Source organism: Ursus americanus, chromosome 24 (assembly GCF_024610735.1).
Source record: "Ursus americanus isolate L20-20 chromosome 24, mUrsAme1.1.p, whole genome shotgun sequence".
Lineage (NCBI taxonomy): Eukaryota > Metazoa > Chordata > Mammalia > Carnivora > Ursidae > Ursus > Ursus americanus.
In genome coordinates, this window is record NC_142150.1 from 45,477,140 (window position 1) to 45,492,538 (window position 15,399).

General features: G+C 64.8%; 1 protein-coding gene across 1 annotated transcript in view; it reads right to left on the reverse strand.

Moving 5' to 3' along the window:
* Positions 1-3,322: 3,322 nt before the first annotated feature.
* Positions 3,323-15,399, reverse strand: part of KCNQ1 (potassium voltage-gated channel subfamily Q member 1) — a 322,363-nt gene continuing 310,286 nt past the window's right edge. The window contains exon 16 of the mRNA XM_045770689.2: positions 3,323-4,529. Coding sequence (XP_045626645.2) covers positions 4,305-4,529 — 225 coding nt within the window. The 3' untranslated portion in view covers positions 3,323-4,304. The remainder of the gene's footprint in view (positions 4,530-15,399) is intronic.

A 15,399-nucleotide genomic window follows, 5' to 3' on the forward strand; every position in this document is an offset into this window, starting at 1 on the left:
CCCGGGGTCTGGCCTCCCTGAGGGTCTGAGAGTCCCAGCAAAGCTTCTTGTCCAGCAGCCTGCTGGTGGGCACAGCTCCTGACCCCTGCCCGGTGGGTGCTGCCATGCCCACGGGCATCTTGGAGCCCGACACAGGAAGAAGCGGGAGGTTGGCCTGGCCAGAGACTTGGGGGCTCCAAGTGGGAAATATCAGGGGTGGGCGGGCGGGGCTCAGTTCACAGGACCTCGGGGGCCAGCCTGGGCACAGCAGCGGGTGGCTGCTGGGGCTGAGGATACCTTGCTCTGGTTTCCAGCGGGGGCCTGGTGGGGGGAGGCAGGAGGGCCCAGGAAGCTGCTCTGGGGGCTCATGCAGGCTAGGCAGGAGGGCTGCATCCAGCACGCAGGCATCTCCCATGGTTTGCCCGGCTGCCTTTATTAAGCACCTACTGTGTGCCAGACCTGGGCCCGGAGCCTTCAGGTCTTACTTCCATCATCCCCTCCCCTACAGCCTTTTGAAGCGCACTGCTGCTGTTCCCATTTCACAGACACAGGTGGCAGGAGTGCGGGCCTGCTTGCCCCTCCGCTCCCATCCCCCTGCCCAAAGCCTGGGAGAGCCTCAGGCCGGGCCGACACGGGCCTCAGACACTGACCCCCACGGCTGAGCCCAGCGCCTGTGAGGTGCCATCCGCCCGCCTGGCTCCCAAGGGCACACCCGGGGGGGGGGGTCTGGGGCAGAGGGGGGGTGCCCCAGGAAGCGGGCAGCAGGGCAGCCCCCGGCCGCCCCCACCCTGTTACCTCAGCAGATGCCCCTAGCACCCATTGGACACTGAGCACCTCAATAAGGGAGCCCAATTTGGAGACAAAGGCCGGGCGCTGCGGGCAAATACTCATGGACACTGTCAGCAGCGAGAGCCAGGCAGCCGCAGCGAGGCCCACAAAGGGGCTGGGGGAGGGGGCGTGAACGGCCTGGGCTGCACTTGCCACCGTTGCCCGGGCGACGGCCCTCTCCCGGAGAGGTCTGCTGGGCCATTGTCCGGGGCACACAGGACGTGTCATACACCAGATGGCCGTGTGCTGTCTAAGTCAGTTATCGGGGGACAGAGTGAAGGAATGCGGCCGGCACGGCGGGCCGGGGCGCCATCTGTTCCCGCAGACCGCGGGCACCGGGCGGGCATTGAGCACCCGGCCGGCCGGCCCAGCCTCCACCGCGGGCTTTAATTAGCTAATTCCATAATTGGGCTTTATTTCAGGTAAATTGCATTTCACACCCGAGAGGGCCGCAATGGCCCGTCCAGGAGTGAAGCACTCGGGGACTTTGTGTGCAGTCGATAATACGGGAAACAAAGCCGGGCTGGGTGCAGGGGCCGTGCCCTGCCCAGATGGGCGGCCCCGCGCCGAGCGCACCGAGGGCCGGGGGGCCGGGGTGCCGGGGCGCCGCAGTGAGCTCTGCTCTCCAGCCAGCCGCTTCCTGGGGTTTCCTCAAATATTTACCCAACAAGGAAACAACAGCTTTTGCCTTTCCAGTAATTGTTGCTCCTGCCCCTCCCCCGGTGGGTGCAGGCGGGGGAGGCCCCAGGCCCTGCACCGCCCCTCCTGCCCTCCCCCGCCCTGGCCAGCGCTGGTCAGGCCAGATACCCAGTCCCCGTGGTGGGAGCCCCTGGGGGGCACCGACCCGACCCAACGGGGCTCAGCAAAGCGGGACCCGGGGCTCTCCCTTCCCACTGCATCGGAAACCTGGGTTGCCTGTCCTGACACTGGCCGCCAGCTGCTTCTAGGGGCCTTGGGACAGCCCCCGTCCTCTAAACGTCTGCTGCCCCCCTCCCTGACGGCTTGGGGATGTGGGTGGGCTCTGGGAGGCGAGGAGGGCGAACAGTCCCAGAGGGTATAGGAGCGGTCAGGTGTGTATAGCAGACTTACCCGCCCCCACCCCGGCCCAGCATGCCGCATCTGTGACCTGAAGCAGAGGACTTGGTTGGAGGGCCAGCCAGGGTGCTGTGGGTGCCCACGGGGCAGGGTGAGGGCAGGCTGGCTCTTCCCTGGCGTGTGCCTCCAGCCTGCTCAACGCTGGGCAGCCCCAAGGGAGCTCCTTGGGGGAAATCAAGGCCTGGACAGGGGCAGGTATGTCCGTGTGGGGGTTCTGGAGCCCCGGGCACTCCCTGCACCCACCCCAGTAGGGATCCAATCTGTGCTCCTTGAGCTCCTTCAAGATCCTGGAGGGTACGCCTGGACATGCCCCACCGCCATGGTAGAGCTCCTGGGTCCTCGGTCAAGGAGGGGCCTGGCCTGGGAGGGGCAGATGGAGAGGCCAGAGTGTGTCCCCTGAGACGGTTGCCGCCCAGCACCCCCTAGGCCTGGTCCTGGCGAGGTGCCCACCTTCCCTAGGGGCTCAGGGGCTGCTGGGAGGGGGACAGGAACCACACCTTGATCACACCGGGTGGTCAGGGCTGCCCCAGCGGAAGCCCTGGGACCACAGTGGCCCCGGTCAAGAGCCGTACCAACCTGGGCTGGAGCCTTTGAGTGGATCCAGGGCCTCAGTGAGCTCAGTCTCTGAGCCCAGCCCCTCCTCTGTGACAGGAGATCCTATTCAGCGCCCTGGGCACCTGTCTCCAAGGAGGCCGTAGGCATCCTGTCCACCAGGCAGGAAGGGAAGGTAGCTGAACCCTGGAGGAGGTGGGGGGCCCAGATGCCCACAGGTGGGCGGGCAGGGGAGGATAGGGCGCTATCCTGTCCACACCAAGCCCTGGAGCCCAAGAAGTGAGTGTGGAGCAGTGTGTGGGACGTGGGCCTGGAGGACAGGGTCCCATAGCTCTAACCCCAATGCTTGTCTGGGGACAGGGACCTTGCCCATCAGCCCCATCCCTTCGAGGGGTCCCAAGGCCTGGAGGGGGCTGTTTCTCATGAGGGGCTTTCAGGGAGAGCTTGCTGCAGGAGGGGCTCTGAGCTGGGCCACAGACCAAAGAAGTGACTTCAGTGCATGGAGGGGAGGGCGGGAAGAACATTCCAGCAAAGGCACCGGCAGGAGCGAAGGCTGGAGGGCAGGCCGTGTTTCTGGCTGTGTTCTTTCCCTCTGTTCAGCTCTTGTGGACAGAGCTGACCTCGGTGCTGGCTACAGGGCTGGGGCGGTAATGGCCTGGCCTCAGGGTGCTTCTGGGTCACTGGTGGGGGAGGGCCGTCCTCCCAGGGAGCTGGGGGCTCCGGGCCTCTGCCCCTCTCTGGGGCCGGTGCAGATGGAAACGAGGCCGCTCTGGCGTGTTGAAAGCTGGGGGGCAGCTCCGCGGGAGGACGGGGTTGTCCCAAAGATGGACCGCCCCCCCCAGGAACGAGGGCAAGTGCAGGCTCGAGGCCCACTCCGTGATTCCACGTTTATTAGGAAAAGCGTCACAATTAAGAATCAAAATCACACTGTGAAACTCATTAAAACAGATTCCAAATCACCACAAATTACTCTGATTTCTGTGACATGTGACGCCCAGGAGGAGCCCCTGTCTCGTGCAGGGATTGTGACACCCTGACGCCCGCCCACGCTCAGAAGCCGGCGGGGGGACGGGACGTCTTTCTAGCCGCTCAGACTGGTGGGAGCTGAGGCGGGGGCCGCGCAGGGTGGGGGAGGGGCAGGAGACGCGGCCAGTCCACGGTGGGGGACATTCTGCCCCCATGGAGCACTCTGGGCACCGCGGTGGGCCGGCTCTCCTGCCGGAAGTCGTGGCCTCAGGGTCCCCTCCCTCATAGCCCTGGCCCTCTGAGCCAGCGTCTCTGCAGGGCGGGAAGCACGGCCCAGGCCTGGGGCCCTCTGAGTGGGGCTCCTAGGCCTTGATCATGGGCACCCTCGGCTTGGCATGGGCTGGGCCTGCCCTGCCCTGCCTACCTCCTCCCTGGGTCCTGGGTTTGAGTTTGAGGGTGGGTACCCGCAGACCCTGTCCCGACTGTCCCTCCGTCTCCCCCCAGGAGGCCCCCTGCGGCCTACCAGGGTGAGCTGGCATGCCCCTGTGCTGTTTCTTGGATGCCCAGCTCCCAGGGGTCTAGACTGAGCCCTGCCACTGTGTCCCAAGTGCCATACAAATGATGTGGGGGCCATGGTCTCAGAGCCGAGAGGGGCCCCAAACCCAGCCACGTTCTAGTACCTGCTGGCTGGACGAGGTGGCCTAGCCACTTCTCAAGGGGAGGCTCTCAGGGCAGCGTGGCCCACGGGGGTCCGGGGCCTGGGAGGGAGGGGCTGCTGTCTTGGGCCTTCGAGGAGTGCCAGTGACCTGGGGGGTGAGGTGCCCCTGCCGGATGGGAGGTGGGCCAGGCTGAACAGGGCTCCTCCGGCCCTGCCTTCGCCCCCATCAGGACCCCTCGTCGGGGCCCCTGTGGGGCACAGTCAGCTGCTCGTAGGTGGGCAGGCTGTTGCTGGGCAGGAAGAGCTCGGGGCTGATGGAGCTGCAGGGCTGAAGGCCCTGGGCCCCAGCCTCGCTGGGGGGGTGGCCGCTGGGGGGGCCGCCCTGGTGCAGGGAGAGAAGCTGGTGAAGCATGTCCGTGATGAGCACCAGTCTCTGATCCAGCTGCGTCACCTGTGGAGACAGGAGGAGCGTGAGTCTTCGTCCCAGCTATGCGGACGGCCCCCCGGCCCGGGCTGGGGGAGGGCTGGGGCAGAGGAGGTGCCCAGTGAGCAGGCCCGAGTGTCCCTGCACACGGGAGCAGTGCACGGGCCTGTGGGTGCGGGGAACGTGCATGCGTGTCCCCCCCCCCCCCCCCGTGTGTGTCTGCTCTTGCAGAGACTTCCCCCCTCCCCAGGTGGAGCAGGTGAGTCCTCCTGGGGAGGGCTCAAGGGTCGCAGGGTGGGGTCCATCTTCCGCTGCCCCTCTGCCCCCCTCCCAGCAGCATCACCGTATTCCCAGGACCCCATCTGCACCAATCCCCCAGGGATCAGGCCGGGGCGCTCTTTCTGGCCACATGGCCCAATCCCCTTTTATCAGAAGCCTGCCCTGCTCTGAGCACCGGGGCCGCCGATGGGGAACAGATGGGGTCACCCTATGAGACTGGAAGCAAACGTGTGGGCCAGCGGGCGCGTTCCCCGCAGCGGCTGCCGGGAGGCCAGGTGTGCGGGGGCTGAAGCCAGCCCCGGGGCAGTGCCGGGCATCCAGAGGGGCCCTGGGTCGGGTGCTGTTGAGGGGCCCCTGGCCAGCAGCGGTGTGGAGCCAGTGAGCGGTAAGCCTGTGGGTCCAGGCAGGAGCCGGGGTTGCAGGGCCCTTGGGGGAGATGCCTTCACGGCGCGAGAACAAAGCAGGCCCTCCTCCTGCTGCCTCGGTACCTGGAGCACCGGAAGGACTAGAACCGTGTGGGAGGCAGAGGAGAAGGCCAGTTCCACCTGAGGCCTCTGTCCGGGGCTGCACAGGGCCAGCCTGCCCCTGGACACCCCTGGGCCCACCGCCAGTCTCAGCACTCCTTCCCCGGGACCAGGCAGAGCTGGGTGCTGGCTGCGTCGCCCTGGGGAAGCCCTGTTGGGCGAAGTGGCCCTAAACCGTACGAGTGCTGGAGGCCAGGAGCTGAGTCCCCAGAGCGGCCAGCTCCAGAGGGGGGTGTGGCAGCCAACAACCCTCCTGCCCTCCACAGACATGGAGCTGCAGGGGAGGGGAGGGAGGTGAGCTGCAGGGGAGAGGTGAGGAGAGGGGAGGGAGGAGCCTGGCAGGAACAAGATGAAAAGAGAGGTCTCTCCGGAGGAGCCAGAGGAGTCCCTTACCCTGGGCCCCTGTGCCAGGCAGGGCAGAATGGGGGCCAGGGGGCACCCCTGTCAGCAGCCCGCCCCCTCTGCCAGACGGGCTGTCTGTGAGGAGGCTGTGCCCTCCTCCAACCCAGGTGACCCATCTCCCCAGCTTTGCAGGGCTGAGGCCGGAGCAGTCTGCCTCCTACTGGTGGCCCTGGGTCTAAGAACTACCTGTCTCGGGCCCCCTGGGACAGCTGCTCATTCCGAGGCCCCATCACCCAGGGCCGAGGGCCTGATTCTCCATTTTCCTGGATAAATCTGACATGGGAGCCCAGGTGACCAAGGGAAGGGGTGCTGGGGTGGGGCCTGGGGCCACTCAGCTCTCCCAGCCCCCGAACTGAGACCTGCACCACAACACACAGACATAGACCTTGAGGCCCCAGGAGAAGGGCCTTGTGCATGGTCACCGGCTGGGACGCCTGCCGCTCCCACTTCACCCCTGCAAGCCCCACGTCTGGGCTTCCATGCTGGGAAGACACACGTGTCAGGTGGGGAGGGGTCAGGGCTAATGCGGCTGGTCCTGGGAGGGGGCGAGGGTGGGGGCGGTTCTGAGCTGAGCTCACAAGCCAGGGTGGACACTCACAGTGAGCAAGGCAGGAGGGGACAGGGGGTGGGGGGACTTGTCCACAGTCACACCTAAACCCCACCCCTCTTCTTGGCCTGAGACCCCCTGGGGGCCCCTTACTTCTACTATCTGCGGGTGCCCTGGGAGCCTCCCAGGAGGTCACCTGGCCTCCCCTAACCCTGCACACCAGTGGCTTTGAACGAGGCATGTCCAGGCGTGGCTCAGTGTCATTTAACTTTGCAGGCCCCAGCTCGGGTATCAATTGGTTTGGCATTAATTAGAGCACCAAATACGTTACAGAAGAGAATTTGTGGTTTCATAAATTTTCACTCCACGGCACTTGAACATCTGTTGAAGCCCCCAGATGTGTAAGTGGGTATGGAAGCCTTTACAGGGTGTTCTTGGACAAAAAGGAAACAGAAGTGTGATTGGGATGCAGGAGGGGTGGGGGCGGCTGGGCGTGGCCGGGGAGGAGCTCGGGCCCTTCCCGCCATGGCCACCGGGCACTGTCCTGCAGGCTGGACTGGAGCAGGCAGGGGTGAGGAACGCTGTGGGGGAGCCAAGCCTATGCCCCCTCTTGGATCTTGGTGGCCAACCTTGGTGCCACCCCCATCCCCCCAGGGCTGCCTTGGTCTCAGCTGCTGGCTCCGAACACCCCGAGTTTGCCGTGCATTGCCCAGCCCCCAACCCCCCGACTGATGGAGTCAGACACTCTTCTGCCCCGGGGGCAGGGCATCAGGGTGGTCCCAGGACCCACGTAGCAGCCCCTTGGCAGGGGCTTCCCTTCTCGCCCCGGCCTGTGGGCTCCGGAGGGTCCGAGGCAGGGTGACGGGCAGGTAGCCCCGGCTTGGCCTCAGGCCCCGTCACTTCTCAGAGGGATGGTCCTCGAGGTGGCCTTGTCCCCCTCCCTTCTCTGCCGGAGCACAGGGTGCCTCCCCTCCACATGTCGGGTGGGGACGCTCATGTCCAAACCCCAGATTCGGAGAGGGGGACAACGGTGCTCCCCAGAGCCGTGGGGGCAGGTCAGTTTTGGGGATCTCGGACCTCATGGTTCCTTGCAATCTGATAGAGACTGAAAGGACAGGGCCGACAAAGGGCCCTTGTTCCTCGCCTCGACTCACCAGATTAATAACCACAGACGACGCACGTGGCCCTCCAAGGAGAAAAAAGCAATTAGAGTAACAGCTAGGGAGAGGGCCCCGGGCGGCTGGGGATCAAACCCGAGGCGACGGGGTTCCTGTGTGATGTGGTTATGAATTTGTTTTCAAAAGAAAATCTTGAAAAAGAGTCTTTCAAGGGAGCTTTTTGCAGGACCTGCTCAGCCTTGATCCCGGCTCTAGACCTGCCAATGGCCCTGGCCACTCCGATGGGAGACAGGCAAGAGGGGGCACATGGAGGCCTGGGGCTCGAGGGGAGGGAGCCCCTGGCCCTGAGGGGCAGCGTGTGGTGCCCTGGCGTCCCTGTTGGTTGGCGTCTGTAGGTGGGGCAAGACCTCCTCCCGGGACATCCTAGAGCCCTCTGCAGGGTCCCAGGGTGAGGGCTCCTGGGCCCTCCTGCCTGCAGACTGTCCTGGACGCACCTGGGCTGCAAGGAGTTGGGGGGTTCTCGGCCCAGGGCTGGGCATGCAGGACCCCGGAGCTCCAGCGAGCTCACCGTGGCACGCACACCGGGGACACGCATGGTGATGCGGCCGTGACCACTCTGCTTACTGGCTCTGCATTGACTCCATCCGCTACCTGCCCCCCGTCCCCCCTGCAGGCCCCCGGCTCTCTCTTGCTCCCCTGCGTCACGACACTAGGGAGGTGCGGGAGTGAAGGGCCGGGGAATGCAGGGTGCCGTGGGGCTGCCACGGGCCTTCTCCCTCCCACCCTGACTACAGACCCGCAGACCTGTGGCACCGGCGTGGCCTAGCACTGCCCAGGTCCCAGCGCCTCCGGCCCCGCCGCCACCCAGCCCATCAGACGGGTGAGGCAGCTGAGGTCTGGGTGTGCCTCGAGGCCCTGGAGACAGCTCAGAGGAAGGTGTGTGGCTAGTCTAGGAGCGACTCAGGGCAGAGGTCCTGGGTGCCACCCTCCCAGCCCCCACTGCGGCCACGCCAGGAGGGAGCCCTGTGCTGGAGAGCTCAGGACAGAAGCCCACCTCCCCTGTCCAGGGCCCCAGAGCCCCAGCCACACTGCAAAGTCTCACGCGTGGGTGGTGCCACCCTGCCACCCCTCCCAAAGTTCATGAGAAGCCCCCAGCACAGGGTAGGACATGGGGTCTGAGGGGTGAACTCTGGCGGATAGGAGTGTGCGTGCCCATCCCGTGAAAGAGCCTGGCCACACCAAGGGGGACCTTGGGCCCTGCTGGACACTGGAAGGTCTTGGTCTGAGAGGGGTGATCCCCGTACCCTGGGCTGCAGGGCTGCTGAGTTCTCTATCCCCAGAGATTGTCATGCTTGTGTCCCCCTTCCCAAGGGCATGGCCCCTGGCCTCACTCTGAAAGCTGCTGCCTGGTCAGGGAGGGCAGTGGGGGTCATGGGGACCTATGACCTCTGCCTCCTGTGCCCACCAGCCCACTCAGGAGATGCTGCGCACCCACGTCCACTGAGAGAAGCCACAAAGCGGAGGACGTGAGCTCCGTCTGGGGTCTGCCTGCCCAGAGCCCTCACTGCTGACCTTGACGGAGGGCACCCTGCTGTGACAGCTGCAGGCCGCTGTCCTCTGGACCTGGAGCACAGCAGGCTCAAGCCAGGGATGCCCCCAGGACTTGCATGTGCAGCCGCAGGCTGAACTCAGGCTGTGAGAACACAGCTTCCTGTACCCCCGTCCAGGTCCTTCCGCCTCTCTGGGCCCATCCTGTTCCTGCCGAAGTCTCCTCATCTCGGAAAAAGACTCCTCATCTCAGCATCACGCGCTGCATTCTGTCTGTTGGCAGAGCCTGGGGGCCCCTCCTCAGCCCAGCCAGGCTAGGCAACCGTCCTCTCTTGCTGGGACAGGTGCAGTAGCCTGCCAGCCAGCTTCCCCGCCTCCCCCAGCACGCTTCCACAGGCCTTTCCGAGCACACGCTGGCTCATGTCGCTGTCCTGCTCACACCACCCGGAGCTATTGTCCTGCTGCCTGAAGCCTGAGTCCCTGCATGGTCCCCGGTATGCCCCGCTTGGCTCTCTGGCCTCCCTTCCTCCCTCCCTCCCTCCCTCTTCATTCACTCCACTCCAGAGCTCTCGACCGAGCCTCACACACGGCGGCCTTAGTCCCTGCTGCTCCTGTTGCCTGCACCAGTCACCCCCCACACCCCGAGGTCTCACCAGCGTCGCCCACCTGAGGTCCCCTCTCTCCCTCGCCACAGTCCTCCCGATCCCCCGTGAGCAGCCTGTATTTCCCCCAAGACACCTGGTGTGTGTTCGTGTCTGTCACTAGAATCAGGCTGCATGAGCCCGGGGCCTCCGCCCTTCCTCGCCGGCAGTGGGGAGCGGACACGCCAGTGCTACATGGCCCAGCAGCTGGCCTCCAGAGCCCCCCGGGGACGGGGAGGGGGCGCAGGGTGCCCGTCTGCCTGCCTCGGGCGAGCTGTCCCGGGATGTCCTGCCCAGCGGGCAGCCCGGCCAGCCTGGAGTGGGGCCGCCCCTGGAGCTGGGCCTCTGAGTCCTCGGGGCTGGGGAGCGCCCCTCCCCCACGGCAAGAAGCCGACAACAGAGCCCATAAATCACCCTTTCGTTAGGGCCCGTGGGGCTGGGCTGTCTTACAGAGCTGGGTATGACTGGGGATAGACCCCAGCGCTTCATCACGTCCTAATTTACGGCAGGAGCCGGTGTAATTGTGTTTATGACTTTGTTTTAGTGCTTTAGCTCTTGGAGAAAAACCAACCGTGCTTCTCGCGGCGGCGGTTTTACTGCCCGTCCCCGGGCTGCCGCTCTGCTGGGCTGTCCGTCCTGCGGCGAGCGGGCGCGCACCCACGGCCGAGGGGTGGCTGCCGGGCCCGGAGCGCGTGCGGCCGCGGGGGGCAGGCCTGGGGCCTCTGCGGGAGGTTCTGGGCGTGTGCACATGGATGGGCTGCGCAACACCGGGTCTGGGTCTGAGGGGAGGAGGGCTCGGGCACCGGATGGGCCGCCTGGGGTTGCTCCGCAGCCCGGTGACCTTGGCCAAGTCCCTCGGCCTCCTGAATCCATTTGCCCCTGTGACCCACAGGGACGACGGTGGACCCTCCCTCTGGGGACGGTTGGAGGGTTGAAAGAATTAACGCAGGGACCCTGGAAGCAGTGCTTGGCACTCGCCGACCTCCCAGGCAGTGTCCCGCGGATGGGTCGTCAGTGATTCCCATGAGCGCGTTCACGGGTGCACGAGTGCCATGTGGACCGAGGCTGGCAGGCCCATGTGTGGGTATGTGTGGGCACGCGGGTACCCCAGGCTTTCTGGGGCACGGGAGACCATGCTGGAGAATGCACGAGCCGCCCCGGGTGTGATTTTACATAGGTCACTGTCCCCTAAGTCGTTCCCTGAGCTGCCGAGGGTGCGGGTGTGTCTGCCAGGACCTCTAGGCCCCTGGGCCTCTGCATGTGCCAAGGAGGTGAGCCCCCCTCCACAGCGGCGATGCTGTCGGGACGGAGCAACTCAGAGGCTGAGCGGGAGCAACCCCTCTCCCCCGCCCCAGCAAGGGGGCTCTGTCGGATACCAATGTCTTCTAACAGGGAATCATGGTCACTAACCTGTGTCCTTCTGCCTGTGTCCCAGGGTGCTCTGCTCGGGCAGAGTTCAGGCTAGGGCTGAGCCTCAGCCCAGGGGGGCAGGAGACAGGGCAGCCCCTTGTGTCTTGGCCCCAGGACCGGTGTCATGGTGAGTTCGATGACTTGGCCCTTTGCTAAGGTGAGCATTTCAGAGGCCGCAGACCAAGACCCCTGTCCCAGCGTCTGTCCCCTGCATCTCCTGCTGTCCGGGCCGCGGAATGGATGGAGGAGGCCACACTGTGGCAGGTGGTCAGAGCCACTGCCAAGGTCAGCTGTGTCTCAGCTGGGTCCTCCGCACTGTGTGACCAAATGGCTGAGGACCTGGTCAGTGCCCCCCCACCCCCCCAAGACCCTTCTGGAGGCCTGCCAGTGCCTGGCTGGCCCTTGCTGACCGCCCCTCAGGAGTGCAGGTGGCTTCCCTCTGAGAGAGCACCGCGACAGGGAGAGGTCCTTCTATTGGCCCCGCAGACAGCTGCTTGCCTGGGGGCTGCCTCACGGACGCCGGGGTCCACCAGGGAGCTCAGCAGTGCCTGTTCCAGGCTGACCGTGGACAGCGCTCTCAGGATCATCACACCCGTGTTCACCAGGCCAGCACAACCCGGCCCACCCTCTGCACCCAGCCCTAGGACCTCCCTCTGCACAGACATCCCCAAGTCTCAGCCCGGCTCTGTGCCCTCCCCGGGGCCCCAGAATCTCGCCTCCACTGGCATGTGGGTCTTACAGCATCTCAGCAGAGCAGGTCACAAAGAGAACCGCACCCAACCCTGTCCCCGTCTCAGAGCTGGTGCCGGCCCTCCCACAGTGCGGTGTTCCGCTGGGGTCCCACGGCGCTCCAGAGTGTGTGCCCTGAATCCTACCCCTCTCCTTCTCTGACACCCCAGCCTGGGCTGCCTGCATCCCTCGCCGGCACTGTTGGGGCCCCCCTCACCCACAGGCTCAGCTCTCTCCCGTTCGGCCTAGATGGCTGCCAGGCCAAGCCTCTCCCTGCCGACCTGAGCCTCTCCCTGCCGACCTGAGCCTCTCCCTGCCTCCGCAGAATTCCTGGCAGGTGCACCAGAGTGCGACGTAACCTGCAGCCCCCTCAGTCAGTCCTCCTGGAACCTCTTCACTCGGACCCCGAGCACGCACATCTCTCTTGATCCTGCCCCAGGGCCTATGAACCGGCTCTTCCCTCTGCCACCACATCCTATAACCTCAGGTCGCATGTTGAAAGTGGCCTTCCCTGACTATTTCAGCCAGGAGCCTCCTTATTTTATCGCTCACAGTTCTCTTCGTAGCCCTCGCCACTCCCTGAAATGTCCTTGTTTGTTGATTTACTTGCTTGTGGCCCCTTCTGCTAACCGAAGGCTCCTGAGGCCAGGCCTTCAACCATGCGGTATCCCCGGAGGGTCTCCCAGAGCCTGGGATGGAGTCAACGCTCCATGAATACTTGCTGGATGAGGAGGTGAGGCCCCCTGAGGTTCTCCCGGGGCCCCAGAGCCAGGCAGGAGGGACAGAGGTCCTCCAAGTCCAGTGCTTGCTTCCCCCCTAGAGCAGGGCCAGGAGCACAGCCGACACTTCCCATTGTCATTGATTTAGAAGGGCTCTTTGTATATTAAGGAAGTCTGTCCTTCGACGTGAACGTCACAAATGGTTTTTCCTAGTGTGCTATTTGTCTCGTGAAGTGGTTTATGGCAATCACAATTATTATTTTTTGTCTTGCTGCACAAAAATCTTTATGCTTTTTTTCATGTAGCGGGAGTTCTCTCTCTTTTCCTTTACGGTTTCTAGATTTCTGCGCAACGTCTCAGTGGCCTTCCCCATTCCAACACTGAAACATTTTCTTCCTAGCGCTTTTTGGACCTGTACCCATAAATCTTCGGTGGCTGCGGGACTGACTTCGAACTAGACCATCGATGCGCCACACTTTACCTACCTTTTCCCCACCGACCAGAACACCCTTTTTACACGCTAACTCCTCGTGTCTCTACCTACCCTGCGGTCCCCACGAAAACACAAGTCATAGCAGCCTTACGACATGCTCTGCTCTCAGGCTTCGGTGCACGCTTTCTGGAGGTGAGACACCTCGGTGGCTCCACCCCGGGGGGCCGGCAGGAGAGGCTGCGAGGGGAGTGTGCACGGGCTCACCTGGCCAGCGCCCGCGCCCCCCGCCCTTGGCCCCCGCAGTCTGAGGGATCTCGTTCCCCCGCTCAGAACTGGGAGAAGACTGTCCTCCGAACTTTGAACAGACATCCTACCATGGTGGCTACAGGGCGCTGCATGGTCTGAGCCCATCACCTGCCCTGTCACCTCGGGGCCCCCCGTCTGTCCCCACTCCTGCCCCGTGAAGAGCATCCTCCTGGGTTCTCACGTGGCTAGTGCCCTTAGCTTGTCCACTTTTCTGCCATCTCTTCCAGGAAGCCTCCCCAGGTTTGTACTGGAAGTACTGACCTGTCCCCCGGACCACACCTCCACCTACCTCTCCCCTCCAGACCTCACACTTGCTTCATGTTGCCCCCCCCTGCCCCCAAGCCCAAGGATGAAAGCCCCCCAGAGTCTGTGTGTGCTGTGTTCATCGACACACTCCACACTCCTGGACCCTCAGCCCCCTGCCCTCCCGCCGGGCCTCTGTCAGGGCCAGCACATCCACAGCCCTGCCGAGCCCCACCGAGGCCGCTGTGCGTGGACTTGCGGTGACGCTTGAGGGAGGAGAAGGTCCACGGGACACGGGGGGTCAGTGGCAGACTCAGGGGGCCCCAGAAGGAGGCCGGGACCCACAGCCACCAGGCGGGTGGGCTGGGGGAGACCCTCAGTGAGGCTCGGACCCCAGAAGGGAAGGGCCAGCCCTGAGCTGGGCCTCCCGGGGGGTCCTGCCAATGGGGGCCAAGCAGGGGTGGCTGCCCGCCCTGCCCATGTCCGGTGGCCCTAGGCCGGGCCGCCGCCGCCGCCCTGCTCGGGGGGGGGGGGCAAGCAGAATGTAGGGCAGGCTGGAGACGGAGGCTGGAAGCGAGAGGCCGTGTTTGTGTTGGCGGCAGTGAGGCCCCACCGGCATCTGATGCCCCCCTGCCTCCCCTCCTGCACGGCCCCTCTGACGGGCCTCGAAGTCCCAGAAGCCAGGGGGACGCCGGGCAGAACACTTTGTACGTGGAGCCAGCGAGCGCCTGGCCATCTCTGCCAAACCCCGGGCTGGGTGAGAGGGGGACGCCAGGCCCAGTGATGGCCGGCAGGTGGGTTCTTTCTGCCACTGGTCTTTCGGGCCAGGACTGGCCACCCCCACACCCCCACCCTGCGGCCCCAAGCCCACCAGCCTCCTGGCCACCCAGCAGTGCCCCCTGGATGCTCGGCTCACCCTCCTTGCAGCTCTCCCTGGCCCACCGACCTCCCCTCTGTCCTCACAGCCCATCCTATAGGCTCTGAACGCAGCCCCTGTAGATCTTCCCACTGCTCTCAGGATGAAGAGACAGCCCTGCCTTGGTCACAGGGTCCCTTGTCTGGGCCTGTGTCCCCTCAGTCACTGCCCCTTCACGCCCCAGGCTGGCTTCTTCCAGTTCCTTCGATGTGCCATAACCCTCCCTGCCTCAGGACCTTTGCACCAGCCAGCCCCACTTCCTGGAAGAATCCACTTCTCCACTGAGCCCGCAGATGCTTCTCTTTCTTCCGGCCCCAAGGGGAGGGTCTCCTTCCTGCTCCCTCCTGGTCTGCCTGCTGGCTCCTCCCTTTCTTCTCCTTCCAGACCTGCAGTTGGCCAGGGTCCCGCTCGCATTGCTTGCTTCCTAAACATCGGCCCTCCCGAAAGCAGGGACACTGCCAGGCCATCCGCGGCCCCTCACTAGCTGGGTGACTGGGCCTAACAGGAGGGGGCAGTGGGTCTGTCCTGCAGCGTAGGACAGCTGTGGGGTCCCATCTGAGAATGGGGATCCGTGAGAAGGTGGCTGGGTCTCCTGGGGGCAGGGTCCGGCTCCCCTGGACAGCCCCTCAGGCCTGTGAAAAGCTCCGCGGGAGAAGGCCCCATGGTGTCCCCCATGCTGCCTCTCACCACTTCCCTGTCCCCCAACATTGGCTGCACCCCCAGGCTGGTGCACGGCTCTCTCAGGCCATGGGCACTGCCCCCGCTCAGGCTGGGGCCACGTCCTCTCTCTAGACACTCGCACCAGCCTCCCCAACTGCTTCCCGATGGCACACGCCTCACGGCCTCGTCCCTGGATGGCTGCGGCCCGTCTACCCACCCCAGCCTCCAGGAGAGCGCCCGCTGTGCCCCCTCCCTGGCCACGGCTCTGCCCGGCCGCGGTCCTTGTCTTCAGGCGAGGCCGTCCACCAGGTTTTGTATGACAGGAATACTCTTCAAGAACATGGTCCCTCAAAAGTGAAAACAGCTCCAAGAAGCATCCCCTTCGAGCGGGCCCGCCTCCCCGGGTCCGCTCCTCTCCCAGG